This window comes from Polypterus senegalus, chromosome 1 (assembly GCF_016835505.1).
Source record: "Polypterus senegalus isolate Bchr_013 chromosome 1, ASM1683550v1, whole genome shotgun sequence".
Taxonomy (NCBI): domain Eukaryota; kingdom Metazoa; phylum Chordata; class Cladistia; order Polypteriformes; family Polypteridae; genus Polypterus; species Polypterus senegalus.
In genome coordinates this window covers 340292253-340310316 of record NC_053154.1, presented here as the reverse complement: position 1 = coordinate 340310316, position 18064 = coordinate 340292253, and the positions used below count along the sequence as shown (strand labels likewise).

Sequence of the window (18064 nt, the reverse complement as noted above, 5' to 3'; positions counted from 1 at the left end):
TTTGTGAAGGTGCTCTGTATATACAGTATATATATATATATATATATATATATATATATGTTGTGGAGGATCAGCCTCGACACAGACAGACACAGGACGCCCAAGTCCTTAAAGCACACACTTTCATTTTGCTCTTCTTTTCCTTTACAGCACACTGTGCACAATCACAAACAAATCAATAACTCAGTTCCTTTTTAATTTACTTCTTCTCTTCTGCTGCCCTCACTCCTCCACTCACAGGCTCTGTCCTCTTCCCCCCGACTCCTGCTCCCCAAATGGAGTGAGGTGGTCCCTTTTATGTGCATCCTGATGATTTTCCTGCAGCACTTCGTGGTGTGGTGGAAGTGCTGCAGTCCAGGGCTCGGGGATTGTCCAGGCGCCCCCTGGTGATGGCCATGATCTGCAACAGGGTTTGAGCTTCCAAGCTCCAAGTCTGTGGCCCCGATGCAACCCAGGGGGGCTGCCCTTTTGCCTCTCTCTCAGTCCTTCCCTTCTCCAGGCATCCTGGTCGGGAAAGGTCCCTGATCGTCAGCTGGTGGACTGAGTGAGGTGTTTATGGCAGTTGGCAGCAGACCTGTGATGACCTCCATTAGAACATCCTGTCAGGGTCAGCTGGCCTGCTGATGAATGTCATGAACAGGGACAAGTAAAGGACATTTAATTAGTCAAAAATAGTAAAATTGTGGGACAAAAAGTGTGGAGTGTATAAAAGGGCATTGAAGTGCATGATACTGATACTAAGGCAGGAATGGGACTGAAAGAAAGAAAGAAAGAAAGAAAGAAAGAAAGAAAGAAAGAAAGAAAGAAAGAAAGAAAGAACGGCTGACCCAGTTTGTTCCTAAAACCAAATAATCTTCAGCTACTAAAAGTCAAATGCTGGAATGATGCAGAGCAACGGGTAGCTTCAGAAGTGCCACATGAAGTGACTTTAGGTGTGCTGTCAATGACGCAGGTGTCACCCACATGCATACACGTGAGCTGTTGTGCTATAAAATTTTCACACAGATCTTTGAAGAGCTGAGGCCCTAAAATGGTTGGCTTCTCTGAGGTCTCCCTGCCTTTTGTTTGTGACTGTGGAGCTGCACTTGAGGAGCCTGTGAGGAGCGAATTGTGGAATATCATGAAGTGAATCCCAGCATCCAACACCTCAGACACGTCCATGGACTTCACCTTCATGTGCTGCTTGGAGATCCAGAGCTTCAGTTTTATCATTGGTGACCTTCAGAGCAGGCGTGACAGTGTGGCACTTTGACAACTCCAGCCGGATACTGAATTTGAACATTAGTAGTACGTGAGGTGACTTTCAAATGATCGCTTAGTAGAAATGTTATAATAACTGTGGACTTTTATATGTAGTGCCATATTTTGCTCAGCTGTTATAGATAAATGATATGCGCTAAATACAACAGAATTAGAAGATACGTGTGTGTTTCTGCACTAATACTTGTCTGCAAATTTAACACTTCAATGATGATATGAGCATCAGGACACAGGAGGGCAGCTCATCAGAGCCACATGACCTTACTGGTGACAAGTGACGACTTCAGTTCTTGATGCCTCTCAGATGGCATTCACTACAATGACAGTCTACAGGAAGGTCACATCTTCTGTTTTACATCACGACTGAATCGGCTCATGTTGTTTGTTCATTAATTTAAATCTAAGATGTGTTTGTGTTAAGTGAGAAGACATCAATCGTCTTTTGGTGTAAAGCTTCACTCCAGGAGGTCTTCTATTCTGACGTCCCTCAAGCCCACCTGCTCTTCCGCTCTGCTCTTCTACTCTGTAGACATTTCTAGATGTTTTAATGTCCACTTGGTGGCCAATGCCGTCCACTTCCTGCTCAGTCATCACATCTCCAGCACGTCAGCCATTTCTAACTCACAAAGACTAATCTCTCGGTCACAATGGACGTCAGACTTGTTGTGATTCTCCCCATCTTTATAACATGTAAGTATTTATTTATGGAGATCCGACATTTAATTTAGGAGTCTTTCTCTTTGTTAGCTCAGCAAAAGTAACTCGTCTCTTAATTTGCACGTCTCCTTTTCCCACAGGTGTTGTCCCCAGGCTCATCTCTCCAGGGTCCCCAGAAGTGATTGAATGTGACCTGAGAAACGCCAGTGTGGTCATCTGGTACCGGCAGTACCCTGGGCAGCCCCCGGTGGCTTTAGGGTTCTATGACAACAACTCAGTTCTTTCACCAATAATGTTTATTGACTATTTTAATGGAGTCTTTTCTTATTCCAATGAGAGTGTGACTTTAACATTTAAAAATGTCACCAAAAGTGACGCTGCAACTTATTATTGTGTGAAGAAGGAGAGTCAGAGGTCCGTGTTTGGGAATGGAGTCACGCTGACTTACGAGGAGACGTACAGTAAGTGCTGCTTCATGACACGCCGTCTCTGATACTTGTTAACATGAGGTGGGATTACGAGAGCCGGGGTCTTGAATGATGGCAGGGGCATCGAAACACAAAGACGTCAATTAGGATTAGTCCTCTGGGTAACTCCATTAAATGAACAGGTGCCATTGATAGGGTTATATTTATAGAGTTATTGATGTGCTGAAATGTGTTATGACAGATACAACAGCACATCGTCATTTAAAATGACATTAAAATGACATTCTTATACAGCAAGGCAGCAGCTTTACTGCACTGTCAAATATGGAAACTGTTTGAATAAAATATTAGAGAAAGTGTGAAAAGTGTGAGAGTGCAACAGAAATAAAGGAGTTCAATGAATTTGTTAAGTTACGTTTAATGAATGAAATCATTGTGATAAAAGTAAAAGTTGCTTCTTGTCTGCCACAATTCTTTTTATTTCTGAATTCTAACACTCGCGTCTAATGAGGACGTTCACTCGGTGTTATCTTCATCTACTCAGAATTAGCAAAGTGCTTTATCATTTACACAGTCCAGGCGATAAGTTAAAAATAAAAAATACAAAGTTTAAAAAGAGGGGAGACATTTAGCCTTTTGTTAAGTCTGTTAAGAGTTTTTAATCCATCAGTAAGATCAGCTAAACACACATAAGAGCATTCGCTGAGTGCTGAAAGGAAGAAGAGGAAGGAGCGACGGCCGACGAGCCACAGAGCTGCAGGCCTTCCATTTCACACACAGCGCCGTCCAGCATTTTAACAGCAGAATGACGTCTTGTGGTTCTTAGTCTTTAACGTAGGCACCCACCATGTCTCTGAGTATTATTTTATTTTTATTTGTGGAATATGTTCTTTGTACTATAGACATGTGTTTAAAGTAATGGTATTCAAGTCAGAGACAATGGCGTACAGTAAAATGTCCTGTCCTAGTAATGCGGGGGTCTCGTGTCTCAGCTCTTCACAGGACAGACGCAGCTCGCATTACACTTGGCACGTGTTTAAAATTACAGAAGGTTTATTTAAATTTATCAACTCATACAAATTGTGCACTCAAACTGCCTCCGTACTCGTGAGACACAAACGATGTCCATTTTCATTTGTCATAAAAAAGTTAAATTTGTGAACGGCTGGCATCCTAATGGGGTAGGTTTGAGTTTGCACCCAATGCTGCCAGTGCCGACACAAGGTTCCCACTAACAGTTAACTGGGAAGGATCAATAGATTATTTAGAGACATACTGATATATCTCTATATCTATATATATATCTATATCTACATATATAAATATATATATATGCTGTATATATACTGTATATATATATATTTCTATATCTATATATGTTCTGCGGTGGGCTGGCGCCCTGCCCGGGGTTTGTTTCCTGCCTTGCGCCCTGTGTTAGCTGGGTTTGGCAACAGCAGACCCCCGTGACCCTGTAGTTAGGATATATTGGGTTGGATAATAGAGGGATGGATTGATATATATATACAGTATATGTGTGTGTGTGTGTATATATATGTATATTTATCTGTATGTATGTATGTATATGTATATGTGTGTGTGTGTATGTATGTATGTATGTATGTATGTACACTCACTTAAAGGATTATTAGGACCACCATACTAATACGGTGTTTGACCCCCTTTCGCCTTCAGAACTGCCTTAATTCTACGTGGCATTGATTCAACAAGGTACTGAAAGCATTCTTTAGAAATGTTGGCCCATATTCATAGGATAGCATCTTGCAGTTGATGGAGATTTGTGGGATGCACATCCAGGGCAAGAAGCTCCCGTTCCATCACATCCCAAAGATGCTCTATTGGGTTGAGATCTGGTGACTGTGGGGGCCATTTTAGTACAGAGAACTCATTGTCATGTTCAAGAAACCAATTTGAAATGATTCGAGCTTTGTGACATGGTGCATTATCCTGCTGGAAGTAGCCATCAGAGGATGGGTACATGGTGGTCATGAAGGGATGGACATGGTCAGAAACAATACTCAGGCAGCCCGTGGCATTTAAACGATGCCCAATTGGCACTAAGGGGCCTAAAGTGTGCCAAGAAAACATCCCCCACACCATTACACCACCACCACCAGCCTGCACAGTGGTAACAAGGCATGATGGATCCATGTTCTCATTCTGTTTACGCCAAATTCTGACTCTACCATTTGAATATCTCAACAGAAATCGAGACTCATCAGACCAGGCAACATTTTTCCAGTCTTCAACTGTCCAATTTTGGTGAGCTCGTGCAAATTGTAGCCTCTTTTTCCTATTTGTAGTGGAGATGACTGGTACCCGGTGGGGTCTTCTGCTGTTGTAGCCCATCCGCCTCAAGGTTGTGCGTGTTGTGGCTTCACAAATGCTTTCCTGCATACCTCAGTTGTAACGAGTGGTTATTTCAGTCAAAGTTGCTCTTCTATTAGCTTGAATCAGTCGGCCCATTCTCCTCTGACTTCTAGCATCAACAAGGCATTTTTGCCCACAGGACTGCCGCATACTGGATGTTTTTCCCTTTTCACACCATTCTTTGTAAACCCTAGAAATGGTTGTGCGTGAAAATCCCAGTAACTGAGCAGATTGTGAAATACTCAGACCAGCCCGTCTGGCACCAACAACCATGCCACGCTCCAAATTGCTTAAATCACCTTTCTTTGCCATTCTGACATTCAGTTTGGAGTTCAGGAGATTGTCTTGACCAGGACCACACCCCTAAATGCATTGAAGCAACTGCCATGTGATTGGTTGATTAGATAATTGCATTAATGTGAAATTGAACAGGTGTTCCTAATAACCCTTAGGTGAGTGTATATTTATATATATATGTGTGTGTGTGTGTTATACAACAGTGGTCTCCAGTCCCAGAGGACCCAAGTGACTGCAGGTTTTCATTTTAACCCTTTTCTTAATTGGTGATCAGTTTTTGTGGCTCATGAACTCCTTTTCCTTTCATTTTAATTGTTTTTTAAGATTTGTTCCCCTGAATTTCTTCTTCATTCTTCTGAATTGCTTTATTTCTTTCCTCAAACAGAAATGAAATGTGAAGTGAGTGAAGTGAGTGAGCCAACAAAAGACCAACTAAGTCAGGGCCTCAAACTCACACCAATTTCATTCCAACCAGTTTCTTAATTAGGAGCCGATTCTTGTCATTATTTAAACTCGTTCTTTAACTGCATGGCTTGTTGCTGTTTTCATTGTGCAGTAGCAGACATTTCTGAAATTGTTGATTTTCTTTTTTCTGTTCAAATGTTTTGAGGACCTGAGCATATCAGCATTCCTGAGACCTTCATCTTTCTTTATTTTCAGATATTTTGTATGATGGTCACAGTTTGGTGGTCCTGTTTTGTCTCATTTTTTTATCTTTTTATTGTTTGGCTGCTAATTAAGGACAAAGAAACAATTAAGGGCTCTAAGCCTTCAAGAGAAAGTCAAATAAAATTAATTAAAAAGAAGTTAATTAGCCGCTAAAACAAGTCTCTAATTAAGAAAATGGTTAGAATGAAAACCTGCAGCCACTGTGGCCCTCCAGGACTGGTTTGAGACCCCTGTTATACGGTATCTGTCAAGTAAATCAAAGAGGACACGGCACGCGTTTTGCTCTTATCAGGGCTCATCAGATGTGCGCACCTTTGCTTTCTCTTGTGGGGATGGAAACCTCGAACAGCAGCATCTGAGGTGAATCCTCTGATGCTGAGCCACAATTCAAAGGTAGGGAAAGGTAGGAAAAGTCAGCCTAAAAGTATTTACTTCTCTGTAAAAGGATTTAGTGTCAGTGCTGTGGTTGTTGTGTGTCAAAATGGTTTATATCACCGGAAAGACGAGACTCTGAGGTTTCATTTGATGTGTAGTATGTCGAGGTGCATGACAGAGGGCATGCAAAATGGCTGTGACGTCGTCAATCATTATTATGTACGGGACCGTACGTGGGCATGTTAAGAGGTTAATCAGACGCCATTCTCCAGGATGTGCTGGCTTTCTGACTGGGATTCATTCACCGCCTCTATGATGAAAAACATCAATGTGTTTGAAGAAGCTCTTTGATTGATTCCTCGTAGACTGAAACTGCACCAAAATCATCATCAGGAGTCACCAAAGTCAGAAACTTGGGGATAAAACGCCAAACATTTACAGAATGTGGGCCTGAATATTTAGAGAATAGAAGCTTTTCAGAAAATGATTTTGCCGCCATTAGAGTTTATTTTAGAGCTAATGCGAGCTATTGTATCTTAACTGAACGTACATTATGTTTCTGTTGGTGTTGTAAATATTAATATAAATATCATATGAAATGTGTCTGAACAAAAAGAGGGGTGCTGTAGACAAGTTCTGTGTGAGCTGAACGTGTGATGAAGCCAGCGGTCTGGGTGTGAAGATAAAACTGACCGCTCTGGGAAAGGAAGGACTAGCTAGAGCCATGTGTGCCCACACACACACACACACACACACACACACGCACACACACGCACACACACACACACACACACACAGACACACACACACTTACACACACAGACACACACACACACACACACACAGACACACACACACACACACAACACACACACACACACACAGACACACATCAACACTAGCACAACATACATGAGCACTTAAACTTTTACTGAGTGTTTCTTCCACCATGACTCCATTCACCTACTCCATTGCCCAGTTAGCGTGTTTCTTGACTCCCGTCTGTCCTCACAAGGGCCCATGTTAATTATGTGACCACAGCCCTTATTTCTGTGACTTTCCTCCCATTACTGACCCATGTCTGTTTTCAATTTGCACATTAGAGTCATTTTACATTCACAGCATTCTCAGACTTTCTAGTGAGGTGACGTGGCCAGAGACCAACACGTGAGCGAGGGCCAGTCAATGCCTTAAATTATGTCACCTGTATTTTCAGCCTGTTTTAATAGTAACCTAGATTATTTTTAGGAGGTTTTGTTCTCTTTATCTATCATTTCATTCACATGAAACATCACACTTTATTATTTGATTATTCAATAGTGAAACTGGAAAGTTTCTGCCGTTGCCGTTTTACATTTGAGTCTCCATGTGATTCTGCAACATGTTTAATTTAACACCATAAATATGTAAATGGCCTGACACATTCATCCTGACAAAAGAACAGCTGTTATAGCATTGTGGCTGAAGTGTCTGAAAATGGCCATCCTGACAAGGCTACATAAAGGTGGCTGCTGCTGAAATGCCGGTTCCCCCTGGATTGTTTATGCCGCTGATCTTCTCTGCTGCCCTTTCATGTGGATTCTTTGAGACCTGTCTCCAGTGAAAGAGGTGACTGTCACGTCTCCTGCTGTTGACATCAATGTGCCAAACTTCATGTCATGCTTCCAGATGCCCTTTAAGAGGAGGTGGGGTGACCTTGTGTCCTGATGCCAACAGACAGCCCACCATATAAGATATCCTTGGTGGACATTTCCAATCTAGTGAAGCTGGTGCTGCATTAGCAGGGTGTGAAGACAGAGGGTCTTGTCACTTATAAGGACTGTCTGCTTTAAGTCGGGTTGCTTGTGAAGGACAGATTATACTTTATTGATCCTCCATGTGTTTACAGGTCAGGTCATGAGGCAGCTGGAACCTCTCCAGCAAGCAATGAGAGCAGGCAGGAACATCCCAGAGACATGGCACCATTTCATCAGAGGGTGGGCACACACACTCATCAATTTCAAATCACCAGTTCACCTCACCTGCATGTCTTTGGACTGTGGGAGGAAGCGACAAACCCTGCAGAACCACCTGCAAACTTCATGGAGGGGTACCTGAGGTGTGACCCCAGACTCCTTACCATGAGGTGTCACTCAGTCAGGTAAACCCTTAAACTCCACCCGTGCCAAGCAGTTTTGTTGTATGGTTTGTAAACTTTGGGCCTTCAGAATGCAGAAAGAGGAGTTGTGGATCAGAACCGAAATCCTTATGCTGAGATAGATGCTGGGGTCACCATAAGAAAATAAGGAGTTGACAAAATGGAAAGGGTCTGACGTTCATCAAAAGTCAAGCAAAGTAGAATGAAGTGTTTGGGCACATTGGGCACAGCAGGGTGGACAGCTCAACTGGATTAAATGACAACCACTAGGAAAGCAGAGGCTTCGGTTCAGAAGCTTGGTGACATGAGATTTGAGGTCTGTGGGCAGAGGAGTCTGCAGACAGGAATGAATGAGTGGGGACCCCGACCTGAGAAGATTCAAATAAAAGCGGACACCTCAGAAACGTACACCAATTTGATCGATGGCTGATGACATTTTCATGGCTGCCAGCATCCCAGTCAGTTACAATATTGTCATCGCCACCCACCATGAGAAGGTCTTAGAATTAGAATTAGAACAATCTAGGCGAGAACAGGCCATTCAGCCCAACAAAGCTCGCCAGTCCTATCCACTTGTTTCCTCCAAGAAAACATCAAGTCGAGTTTTGAAAGTCCCTAACGTCTTACTATCTACCACACTACTTGGTTGCTTATTCCAAGTGTCTATCGTTCTTTGTGTAAAGAAAAACTTCATAATGTTTGTGCGAAATTTACCTTAACAAGTTTCCAACTGTGTCCCCGTGTTCTTGATGAGCTCATTTTAAAATACAAGTCTCGATCCACTATACTAATTCCCCCTTCATAATTTTAAACACTTCAATCATGTCACCTCTTAATCTTCTTTTGCTTAAACTGTAAAGGCTCAGCTCTTTTAATCTTTCCTCATAATTCAACCCCTAGACCTGGAATCAGCCTAATGCTCTTCTCTGGACCTTCTTAGTGCTGCTATGTCCTTTTGTAGCCTGGAGGCCAAACTGCACACAGGACTCAAGATGAGGCCTCACCAGTGTGTTATAAAGGTTGAGCAGAACCTCCTGTGACTTGTACTCCACACATCAAGGCGCTATATAACCTAACAGTCTGTTAGCCTTCATAATGGCTTCTGAACACTGTTTGGAGTTGATAGCTTGGAGTCCACTATGACTCCTAAATCCTTCTCATAAGGTGTACTCGATTTTCCGACCGCCCATTGTGTATTCAAACCTAATATTTTTACTTCCTATGTGTAATACTTTATATTTACTGACATTAAATTTCATCTGCCACAAATCTGCCCAAGCCTGTCTGCTATCCAAGTCCTTCTGTGATGATATAACGGATTCCAAATTATCTGCTAATCCACCTATCTTGGTATCATCTGCAAACTTAACCAGCTTGTTACTACTTAGTGCAGAAAGAAGCCTCTGAAACTGAATAACAGTCAGAGATGATGGTGGGCCTGGACCCCTGAAATCAGTCACCATTATAAAGGAGTCCTGTAAATACCTGGGAGCCCAACTGGCCAAATGACCATTTCAGTTGACGTGTCCATCCTATCTTGTGACCAAGAGTGTGTCACCTGACCTGCCTGAACTTGAATTGACCTGATTTTTCACATCGCCCTAAACAAGTCATCTGCCCAATACACACAGTTTAGAGCTGTTAGGTGAAGTTCATTTTTAATGTCAGCGTCAGCCTCTCTTGACATAACGTTTTAAACTCTGTGTCTCCTCTTTTTCAGATGTGACGTTGTATAAATACTCCACCATTGCACTAGCTGGGACTTTGGGCCTCGTGGTGCTGGTTGCTTTCTATTTGAAAATCAAAGGTAAGTGGAGCTGTCAGAAAACAGCAAAAGAGCTGAGGCTGGATGGACTTTCAAAAACTGTGTAAGGGAAACATCATCAGGCAGGAGACTTGATGTCACAAATGTCAATCAATTTATATATCAAATTACCAGCTCCATGTTAACAGAGCTGATCTGTAGGTCTGAGTGATTTAAAACATCAGGACACAATCCTTGCGGGGTCATTTTTGCTAAATCGCTTGTAATTTGACCTCTCCAAATTAGAATCATTGCTGTTATTGGACTATCTGGAGTATAAACACATGTTTGGTCTCTTTGTAAAGGTCACATTCTCTAGTTTCATCCTTAGTAGTCAGAATCACTGTAGGTGTGACTGATCAAAAGTTATGCACATTAGAACTCACAGAAAAAATGAATTGTTTTGTTCTCGCCTAAGTTTTTTTATGAAAATGAAGGAACATAAAGCTGCAGTAGGTAGGTGGGGACAGAAACACACTATGTACCAACAGAATAACTTGTTGACTACTCACATTTCAAATTTGAAAAGAATACCTGTAAAAATGACATTTTGACACCAGTTTTTATGTGGGCATGCCCAGGGGCTTTTTAGAGGGACCATTACCCACATTTTGGACCGTATGTTAAAAGTGTAATAACTTTTGAATGCTTCAACCCACAGATATCAATGAGGGCTCTACTGAAAGCTTACACCTAAAGGAATCTATATCTACACACAGTGTCACTCTATTAGTTATAGAAATAATAAAAACAATAAAAAATACACATTTCTATGTAAAAATAGTCAATACAAGTCTTATGGGACAAAAATATATATATATATTTTATTTTTTATTTTTTAATAAAATGCACACAAACTATATGCATTTCTTTTACAAACTGTTACAACACAGCTCAGCGTTTTTCCATGTGCCACTGATGGCAGCAATCACTAGCAGGCAGAAAGCACAAGGGCGTGGCACATGTCGCTCTCTGCCATTAGACGTCACCTGGTCCGATTGATCACTGTCACGCCGCGTACATGCATCTATTATTTAATCGAGAGTGTATTTACGTTTATCTGTACTTTTATCCATATTTAAAATGCGAAAAAACTTGGTGAAATCACAATAAACAACCACGCACCAAGTCTGCAGACTGGCACAAATGTCAGCTTCGCGCAGCTCCGATCGGTTTGTTTACAAGTTAGCATGGCAAGTTACATATCGGTGTGCTCAGCTGCTCATTGGCTGTAAGTCTGAAGTGTCACTCACAGCGTCCAATCAAACTGGTAGATTCTACCAGGGTTTGGAGTTGGGCGTCATCGTTCAGCTGTCTGTGACACTCGTTGGCTATACGGTGGTGCAGTCACCCCAGACCCTCGTGGTGGCCAACTTAGGTGTCAATCAGAAGCTAACACTTCCGTGTAACATGCTTTAGCATGGTTATTGCCGACAGAAACAAATTACATCTGATATGACCAATAGAAATGAAAAAAAATGTCGGAGCTAGTCTCAAGTTAAGAAACGTTTTCTGGAGTTTTTGTCCCTTTGAGGATCTATTGTGTGTTTTGGACCTAATCATTTTACTGGATTATATTTGCTGGAGCCTTACGGACAGAATGGGATCAATACTGCTCGGAAATATTGATGTTTGACTTGTAGAGAGCCTTCAAAGGTAGGGAAAGGTAGGAAAAGTCAGCTCTTAAAAGTATTTACTTCTCTGTAAAAAAGGATTTAGTGTCAGTGCTGTGGTTGTTGTGTGTCAAAATGGTTTATATCACCGGAAAGACGAGACTCTGAGGTTTCATTTGATGTGTAGTATGTCGAGGTGCATGACAGAGGGGCATGCACACATGGCTGTGACGTCGTCCAATCGTTGTTATGTACCGGGACCGGTACGTGGGCATGTTAAGAGGTTAATCAGACGCCATTCTCCAGGATGTGCTGAGCGTTTCTGACTGGGATTCATTCACACGCCTCTATGATGAAGACATCAATGTGTTTGAAGAAGCTCTTTGATTGGATTCCTCGTAACTGAAACTGCACCAAAAATCATCATCAGGAGTCACCAAAGTCAGAAACCTTGGGGGATAAAACGCCAAACATTTACAGAATGTGGGCCTGAATATTTAGAGAATAGAAGCTTTTCAGAAAATGATTTTGCCGCCATTAGAGTTTATTTTGAGCTAATAAGCGAGCTATCGTATCTTAACTGAACGTACACATTATGTTTCTGTTGGTGTTGTAAATATTAATATAAATATCATATGAAATGTGTCTGAACAATAAGAGGGAGTGCTGTAGACAAGTCCTGTGTGAGCTGAACGTGTGATGAAGCCAGCGGTCTGGGTGTGAAGATAAAAACTGACCGCTCTGGGAAAAGGAAGGACTAGCTAGAGCCATGTGTGCCCACACACACACACACACACACACACACACACACACACACACACACACACACACACACACACACACACTTACACACACACACACAGACACACACACACACACACACACAGACACACACACACACACACACACAGACACACACACACTCACACACACACGAGGACTACAAACTGTGACATTAACGCGTCATTCACCAGCTCCAGTGCTATACAAATAAAGAGCCTTTTACTGAGTGTTTCTTCCCGCCATGACTCCATTCACCTTCTCCATTGTGCCCAGTTGTCGTGTTTCTTGACTCCAGTCTGTCCTCACAAGGCCGCATGTTAATTATGTGACCACAGCCCTTATTTCTGTGACTTTCCTCAATTACTGACCCAATGTCTGTTTTAATTTGCACATTAGAGTCATTTTACATATCACAGCATTCTCAGACCTTTCTAATGTGAGGTGACGTTGGCTCAGAGACCAACACGTGAAGCGGGTGCCAGTCAATGCCAGCTTTAAATGATGTCACCTGTGTATTTTCAGCCTGTTTAATGGTAACTAGATTATTTTTAGGAGGTTTTGTTCTCTTTATCTATACATTCATTCACATGAAACACAACAGCTCTTATTATTTGATTATTCAATGAAGTGAAAACTGAAAATGTTTTTCTGCCCGTTGCTCTTGTTTTACATTTGAGTCTCCATTTGATTCTGCTAACATGTTATAATAAGCACCATAAATAAGTAAATGGCCGTGACACATTCACTCCTGGACAGAGAATCATGAGGTGTTGACGGTGCAGCACTTGGCGTGGCTGTAGTGTCTGATTTATGAGTGGCCATCCCGCTGACAATGGCTACATAAAAGGTGGCTGCTGCTGATGCCCGGGTTCGCCCCTGGATTGTTTTATGCCACGCTGTCTTCTCTGCTGCACCTTTCATGTAGGATGTTCTTTCTGAGACTCCTGTCTCCAGTGAAAGAGGTGACTGTCACGTTCCTCCCTGCTGTTGACATCAATGTGCCATAAACTTCATGTCATGCTTCCAGATGCCCTTTAAGAGGAGGTGGGGGTGACCTTGTGTCCTGATGCCAACAGACAGCCCACCATATAAGATATCCTTGGGTGGACATTTCCAATCTAGTGAAGCTGGTGCTGCATTAGCAGGGTGTGAAGACAGAGGGTCTTGTCACTTATAAGGACTGTCTGCTTTAAGTACGGGTTGCTTTGTGAAGGACAGATTATACTTCTTATTGATCCTCCATGTGTTTACCAGGTCAGGTCATGAGGCAGCTGGAACCTCTCCCAGCAAGCAATGAGAGCAGGCAGGAACATCCCAGAGACATGGCACCATTTCATCAGAGGGTGGGCACACACACTCATCAATTTCAAATCACCAGTTCACCTCACCTGCATGTCTTTGGACTGTGGGAGGAAAGCGGAGCAAACCCTCGCAGACCCACCTGCAAACTTCATGGAGGGGGTACCTGAGGTGTGACCCCCAGACTCCTTACCATGAGGTGTCACTCAGTCAGGTAAACCCTTAAACTCCACCCGTGCCAAGCAGTTTTGTTGTATGGTTTGTAAACTTTGGGCCTTCAGAATGCAGAAAGAGGAGTTGTGGATCAGAACCGAAATCCTTATGCTGAGATAGATGCTGGGGGTCACCATAAGAAAATAAGGGAGTTGACAAAATGGCAAGGGTCTGACGTTCATCAAAAAGTCAAGCAAAGTAGAATGAAGTGTTTGGGCACATTGGGCACAGCAGGGTGGACAGCTCAACTGGATTAAATGACAACCACTAGGAAAGCAGAGGCTTCGGTTCAGAAGCTTGGTGACATGAGATTTGAGGTCTGTGGGCAGAGGAGTCTGCAGACAGGAATGAATGAGTGGGGACCCCGACCTGAGAAGATTCAAATAAAAGCGGACACCTCAGAAACGTACACCAATTTGATCGATGGCTCGATGACATTTTCATGGCTGCCAGCATCCCAGTCAGTACAATATTGTCATCGTCACCCACCATGAGAAGGTCTTAGAATTAGAATTAGAACAATCTAGACGAGAACAGGCCATTCAGCCCAACAAAGCTCGCCAGTCCTATCCACTTGTTTCCTCCAAGAAAACATCAAGTCGAGTTTTGAAAGTCCCTAACGTCTTACTATCTACCACACTACTTGGTTGCTTATTCCAAGTGTCTATCGTTCTTTGTGTAAAGAAAAACTTCATAATGTTTGTGAAATTTACCTTAACAAGTTTCCAACTGTGTCCCCGTTTTCTTGATGAGCTCATTTTAAAATACAAGTCTCGATCCACTATACTAATTCCCTTCATAATTTTAAACACTTCAATCATGTCACCTCTTAATCTTCTTTTGCTTAAACTGTAAAGGCTCAGCTCTTTTAATCTTTCCTCATAATTCAACCCCTGTAGACCTGGAATCAGCCTAGTCGCTCTTCTCTGGACCTTCTCTAGTGCTGCTATGTCCTTTTTGTAGCCTGGAGGCCAAAACTGCACACAGGACTCAAGATGAGGCCTCACCAGTGTGTTATAAAGGTTGAGCAGAACCTCCTGTGACTTGTACTCCACACATCAAGGCGCTATATAACCTAACAGTCTGTTAGCCTTCATAATGGCTTCTGAACACTGTTTGGAAGTTGATAGCTTAGTCCACTATGACTCCTAAATCCTTCTCATAAGGTGTACTCTCGATTTTCCGACCGCCCATTGTGTATTCAAACCTAATATTTTTACTTCCTATGTGTAATACTTTATATTTACTGACATTAAATTTCATCTGCCACAAATCTGCCCAAGCCTGTCTGCTATCCAAGTCCTTCTGTGATGATATAACGGATTCCAAATTATCTGCTAATCCACCTATCTTGGTATCATCTGCAAACTTAACCAGCTTGTTACTTATATTCCTATCTAAATCATTTATATATATTAAAAATAGCAGCGGCCCTAGCACTGACCCCTGTGGAACACCACTCTTAACATCGGCCAGTTCTGATGAGGTTCCTCGCACCATCACCCTCTGCTTCCTGTGTCTGAGCCAATTCTGCACCCATCTAAAAACATCACCCTGAACTCCCACTTCTTTTAACTTGATACCCAACCTCTCATGTGGCACCTTATCAAATGCTTTCTGAAAGTCCAGATAAATAATATCATAAGCTCCAGCTTAAGCTTCTGCTGTTTTTGTCATTTCAAGAGGTTTCAACCTTAATAATAACGTACTGAGATTCCATAAAGAAATAACTGGGAACGTCAGCTCATCTTTACGGACAGACAGACAGACAGACAGACGGTGTGATTCGTGTTCAAACAAAGCAGAAGGCAAAGGAAGCAGAAGTAAAAGCTACTTGTCCTTCACGTCATTCCTTAACTTTATCTTTTATTATTTCTTTGCAGATCTCATTTTCTCTCCAGTCCCACAGGACCAGCAGGTAAATGGACTTTAAATTGTCTCCCTCCCTACTTTAGCTGTGACTTGTCTCACCACATGCATGCCAGCCTGATATAAGATGGCGTCAGTCAAACGTAACACTTGGCCCTTTAAACATGTGGCCTCAGTTTCATGTACTGTAAAGATGGTGACTGATGGAGGTGAATGAGCCGAGGGTCTCCTGTCTAGTTTACCCTGAACGTGACATGACAACCTGAACACTGAAGTAATCTCCTCTAAAGACTCTCCATTTTTAAAGTGGTTTGCTTGTTTCTGCTAATCAGCGTGTCCTTCATTTTGTTGTCTGTTCAAATTTCATACTTATGTCCATCCATTTTGTAAGCTCACATATATGCCAGGGTCAGTGGGCACCGGACAGGACCAGCCTGAGACATAATGCCTGTCTATTGGAGGGCAGACCACTACACACCACACACAAAACAGAGACACGTGGTGACTGAACTGAGATTTGAACCCCTGACTCTCAGAGTTGGGAGGCACCCACAATACCCGCTCTGACCCCTGCTTTACATTTTTCTGCCTGCTGTGATTCCCCTTAGGGTGCTGCAGCTGCCCAAACTCCCGACACAAAGGCTCGGGCACAAGTTCACTATGTACACTGGCTTTAATCGTGTGTAATCATTTCACAAGTAAGTGTTTCCCATACCACAACCACATCCTCTCTTGGTGTCTTTGTCACCCTCCTCTGATCCTCCAGCAAGCTTCATCTTCCTCCTCCCAGCTCTGGCTTCTTGTGTTGAGGTGGGCAGCTCCTTTAATGAAATACCTGGGAGCACTTCTGGTGTCTTGGACGCATTTCTGAGTGGAGTTGAAGCCGACTAAGGCTTGCTAGTCCCTCAATGCCCCCTGGCAGCACCCACAGAGCCCAACAGGGATGTGCAATAGAATTACAGTTTCCAAAGTGCCCTGCAGGAATCCATAGTGGTGCCGTAACCCAAGGGGCTACCATCTATTGTGCTGGGTAAGACAACGTCCAGAATAAACTGCCCCAACCCCCATCATTTCATTATACTGGAGTACCAGCCGGGTACGACTCTGGCTGGGGTGCCAGTGCCAGCGTGATGCGTCTCGTACCACTTTATTCATTTTACAGTCACAGAGTTGCTCAATTCCATCCTAGCAGACCCTGAAGGAGACGCGACTCCATCACACGATTTGGAGACCCCAGTTAATGATACTGGAGGACACACTGGCAGTAACTGGGGGTTAAACCCAGGACCCTGTGCTATCACGCTTCTCACTTCACACTGACGGAACTCACTGTAATTTACAACGACTGTCTAGAGTAACAGAAGAGTAATAATAAATGATTTACAATGAAACGAAGATTGTGCAGCAGCAGACATTTTAATATTTCATGTCTTTTTTTTCAGACTCAAGAGAATGACACACAATATGCAGCTTTAGATTTTAAAACAAAGCAAAAGAATAAAAAAAGAAAGAATAAAATAATGACAGCAACAAACTTTGAAACAGAATATGCGGACATCGTTCAACGGGGCACCAGAGCTGTGTGAAGAGACTGTCAGGCGAGGCGTTGGCATTTTGTTCAGAGTTTGTGAGGAATTTGTCAAGTTTTCTCATTTGTGTTATCTCTGTAATATTAAAATTTAATATGAAATAAAATGGAATATAAAGTGTATAAACAGTATGTATAATACAAGAATACGCCGTACTGAGGGCAGAGTGTGAGCGTGTCGATTGGCTCTTTTTATTTAGCCCTGAATTACAAGATGGCTGTGTGGATTGTGTTTTACTCTTTTCTTGTTTTAGTCGTTGATCTCAGCTGCCTCACCTGCTCTCAGCTTACGTTTTGTCAGTCGTGTCTCTTTGTCTTTGTCCTTTCCCCCATTTTGATCATTTAGGCTCTCAGGTGTTGTCCTAACTGAGTCAGCAGTTACCTGAGAGGTCTGTTAAAGACTCCCATGAGGCCACAGCTCCTTACACAGTGAGGACTTTCAGCTTCACTTTATACTTTCCTTCCTCTAAGGTTCTCTAAGTGCTCTTCTGACCAGTTTGATTTTTTGATTTATGTCAGAGTTCTGACTGTTAGCTTTGGATATTTGGTTTGTCAGTTTAGGATTAAGTTGTGTTATGATTTGTTAAACCTCAGGTTTCATCACGTTGGTCCTCTTCTTGTCTTCAGGCAGATAAAGGAGATGCTTCTTTAATAAATGATTTCTTAAATTGTAATTGTCATTTC

General features: G+C 42.5%; 1 protein-coding gene across 1 annotated transcript; it reads left to right on the top strand.

Moving 5' to 3' along the window:
* The first annotated feature begins 1044 nt into the window (after window positions 1-1044).
* LOC120519412 lies at window positions 1045-17757 on the top strand. The gene is made up of 5 exons (XM_039742470.1): window positions 1045-1950; window positions 2058-2378; window positions 9932-10018; window positions 15807-15841; window positions 17235-17757. Exons 1-5 carry the CDS (start codon window positions 1908-1910, stop codon window positions 17376-17378), a joined length of 630 nt encoding a protein of 209 aa, XP_039598404.1. The 5' UTR covers window positions 1045-1907; the 3' UTR covers window positions 17379-17757.
* Window positions 17758-18064: the final 307 nt, after the last annotated feature.

Excerpts from the sequence above, each read along its gene's own strand:
- LOC120519412 (XM_039742470.1), top strand. The coding sequence starts at position 1,908 with ATGGACGTCAGACTTGTTGTGATTCTCCCCATCTTTATAACAT. Across the intron at positions 1,951-2,057 it reads TCTCCCCATCTTTATAACAT|GTGTTGTCCCCAGGCTCATC; the intron begins GTAAGTATTTAT and ends CTTTTCCCACAG. Across the intron at positions 2,379-9,931 it reads GACTTACGAGGAGACGTACA|ATGTGACGTTGTATAAATAC; the intron begins GTAAGTGCTGCT and ends CCTCTTTTTCAG.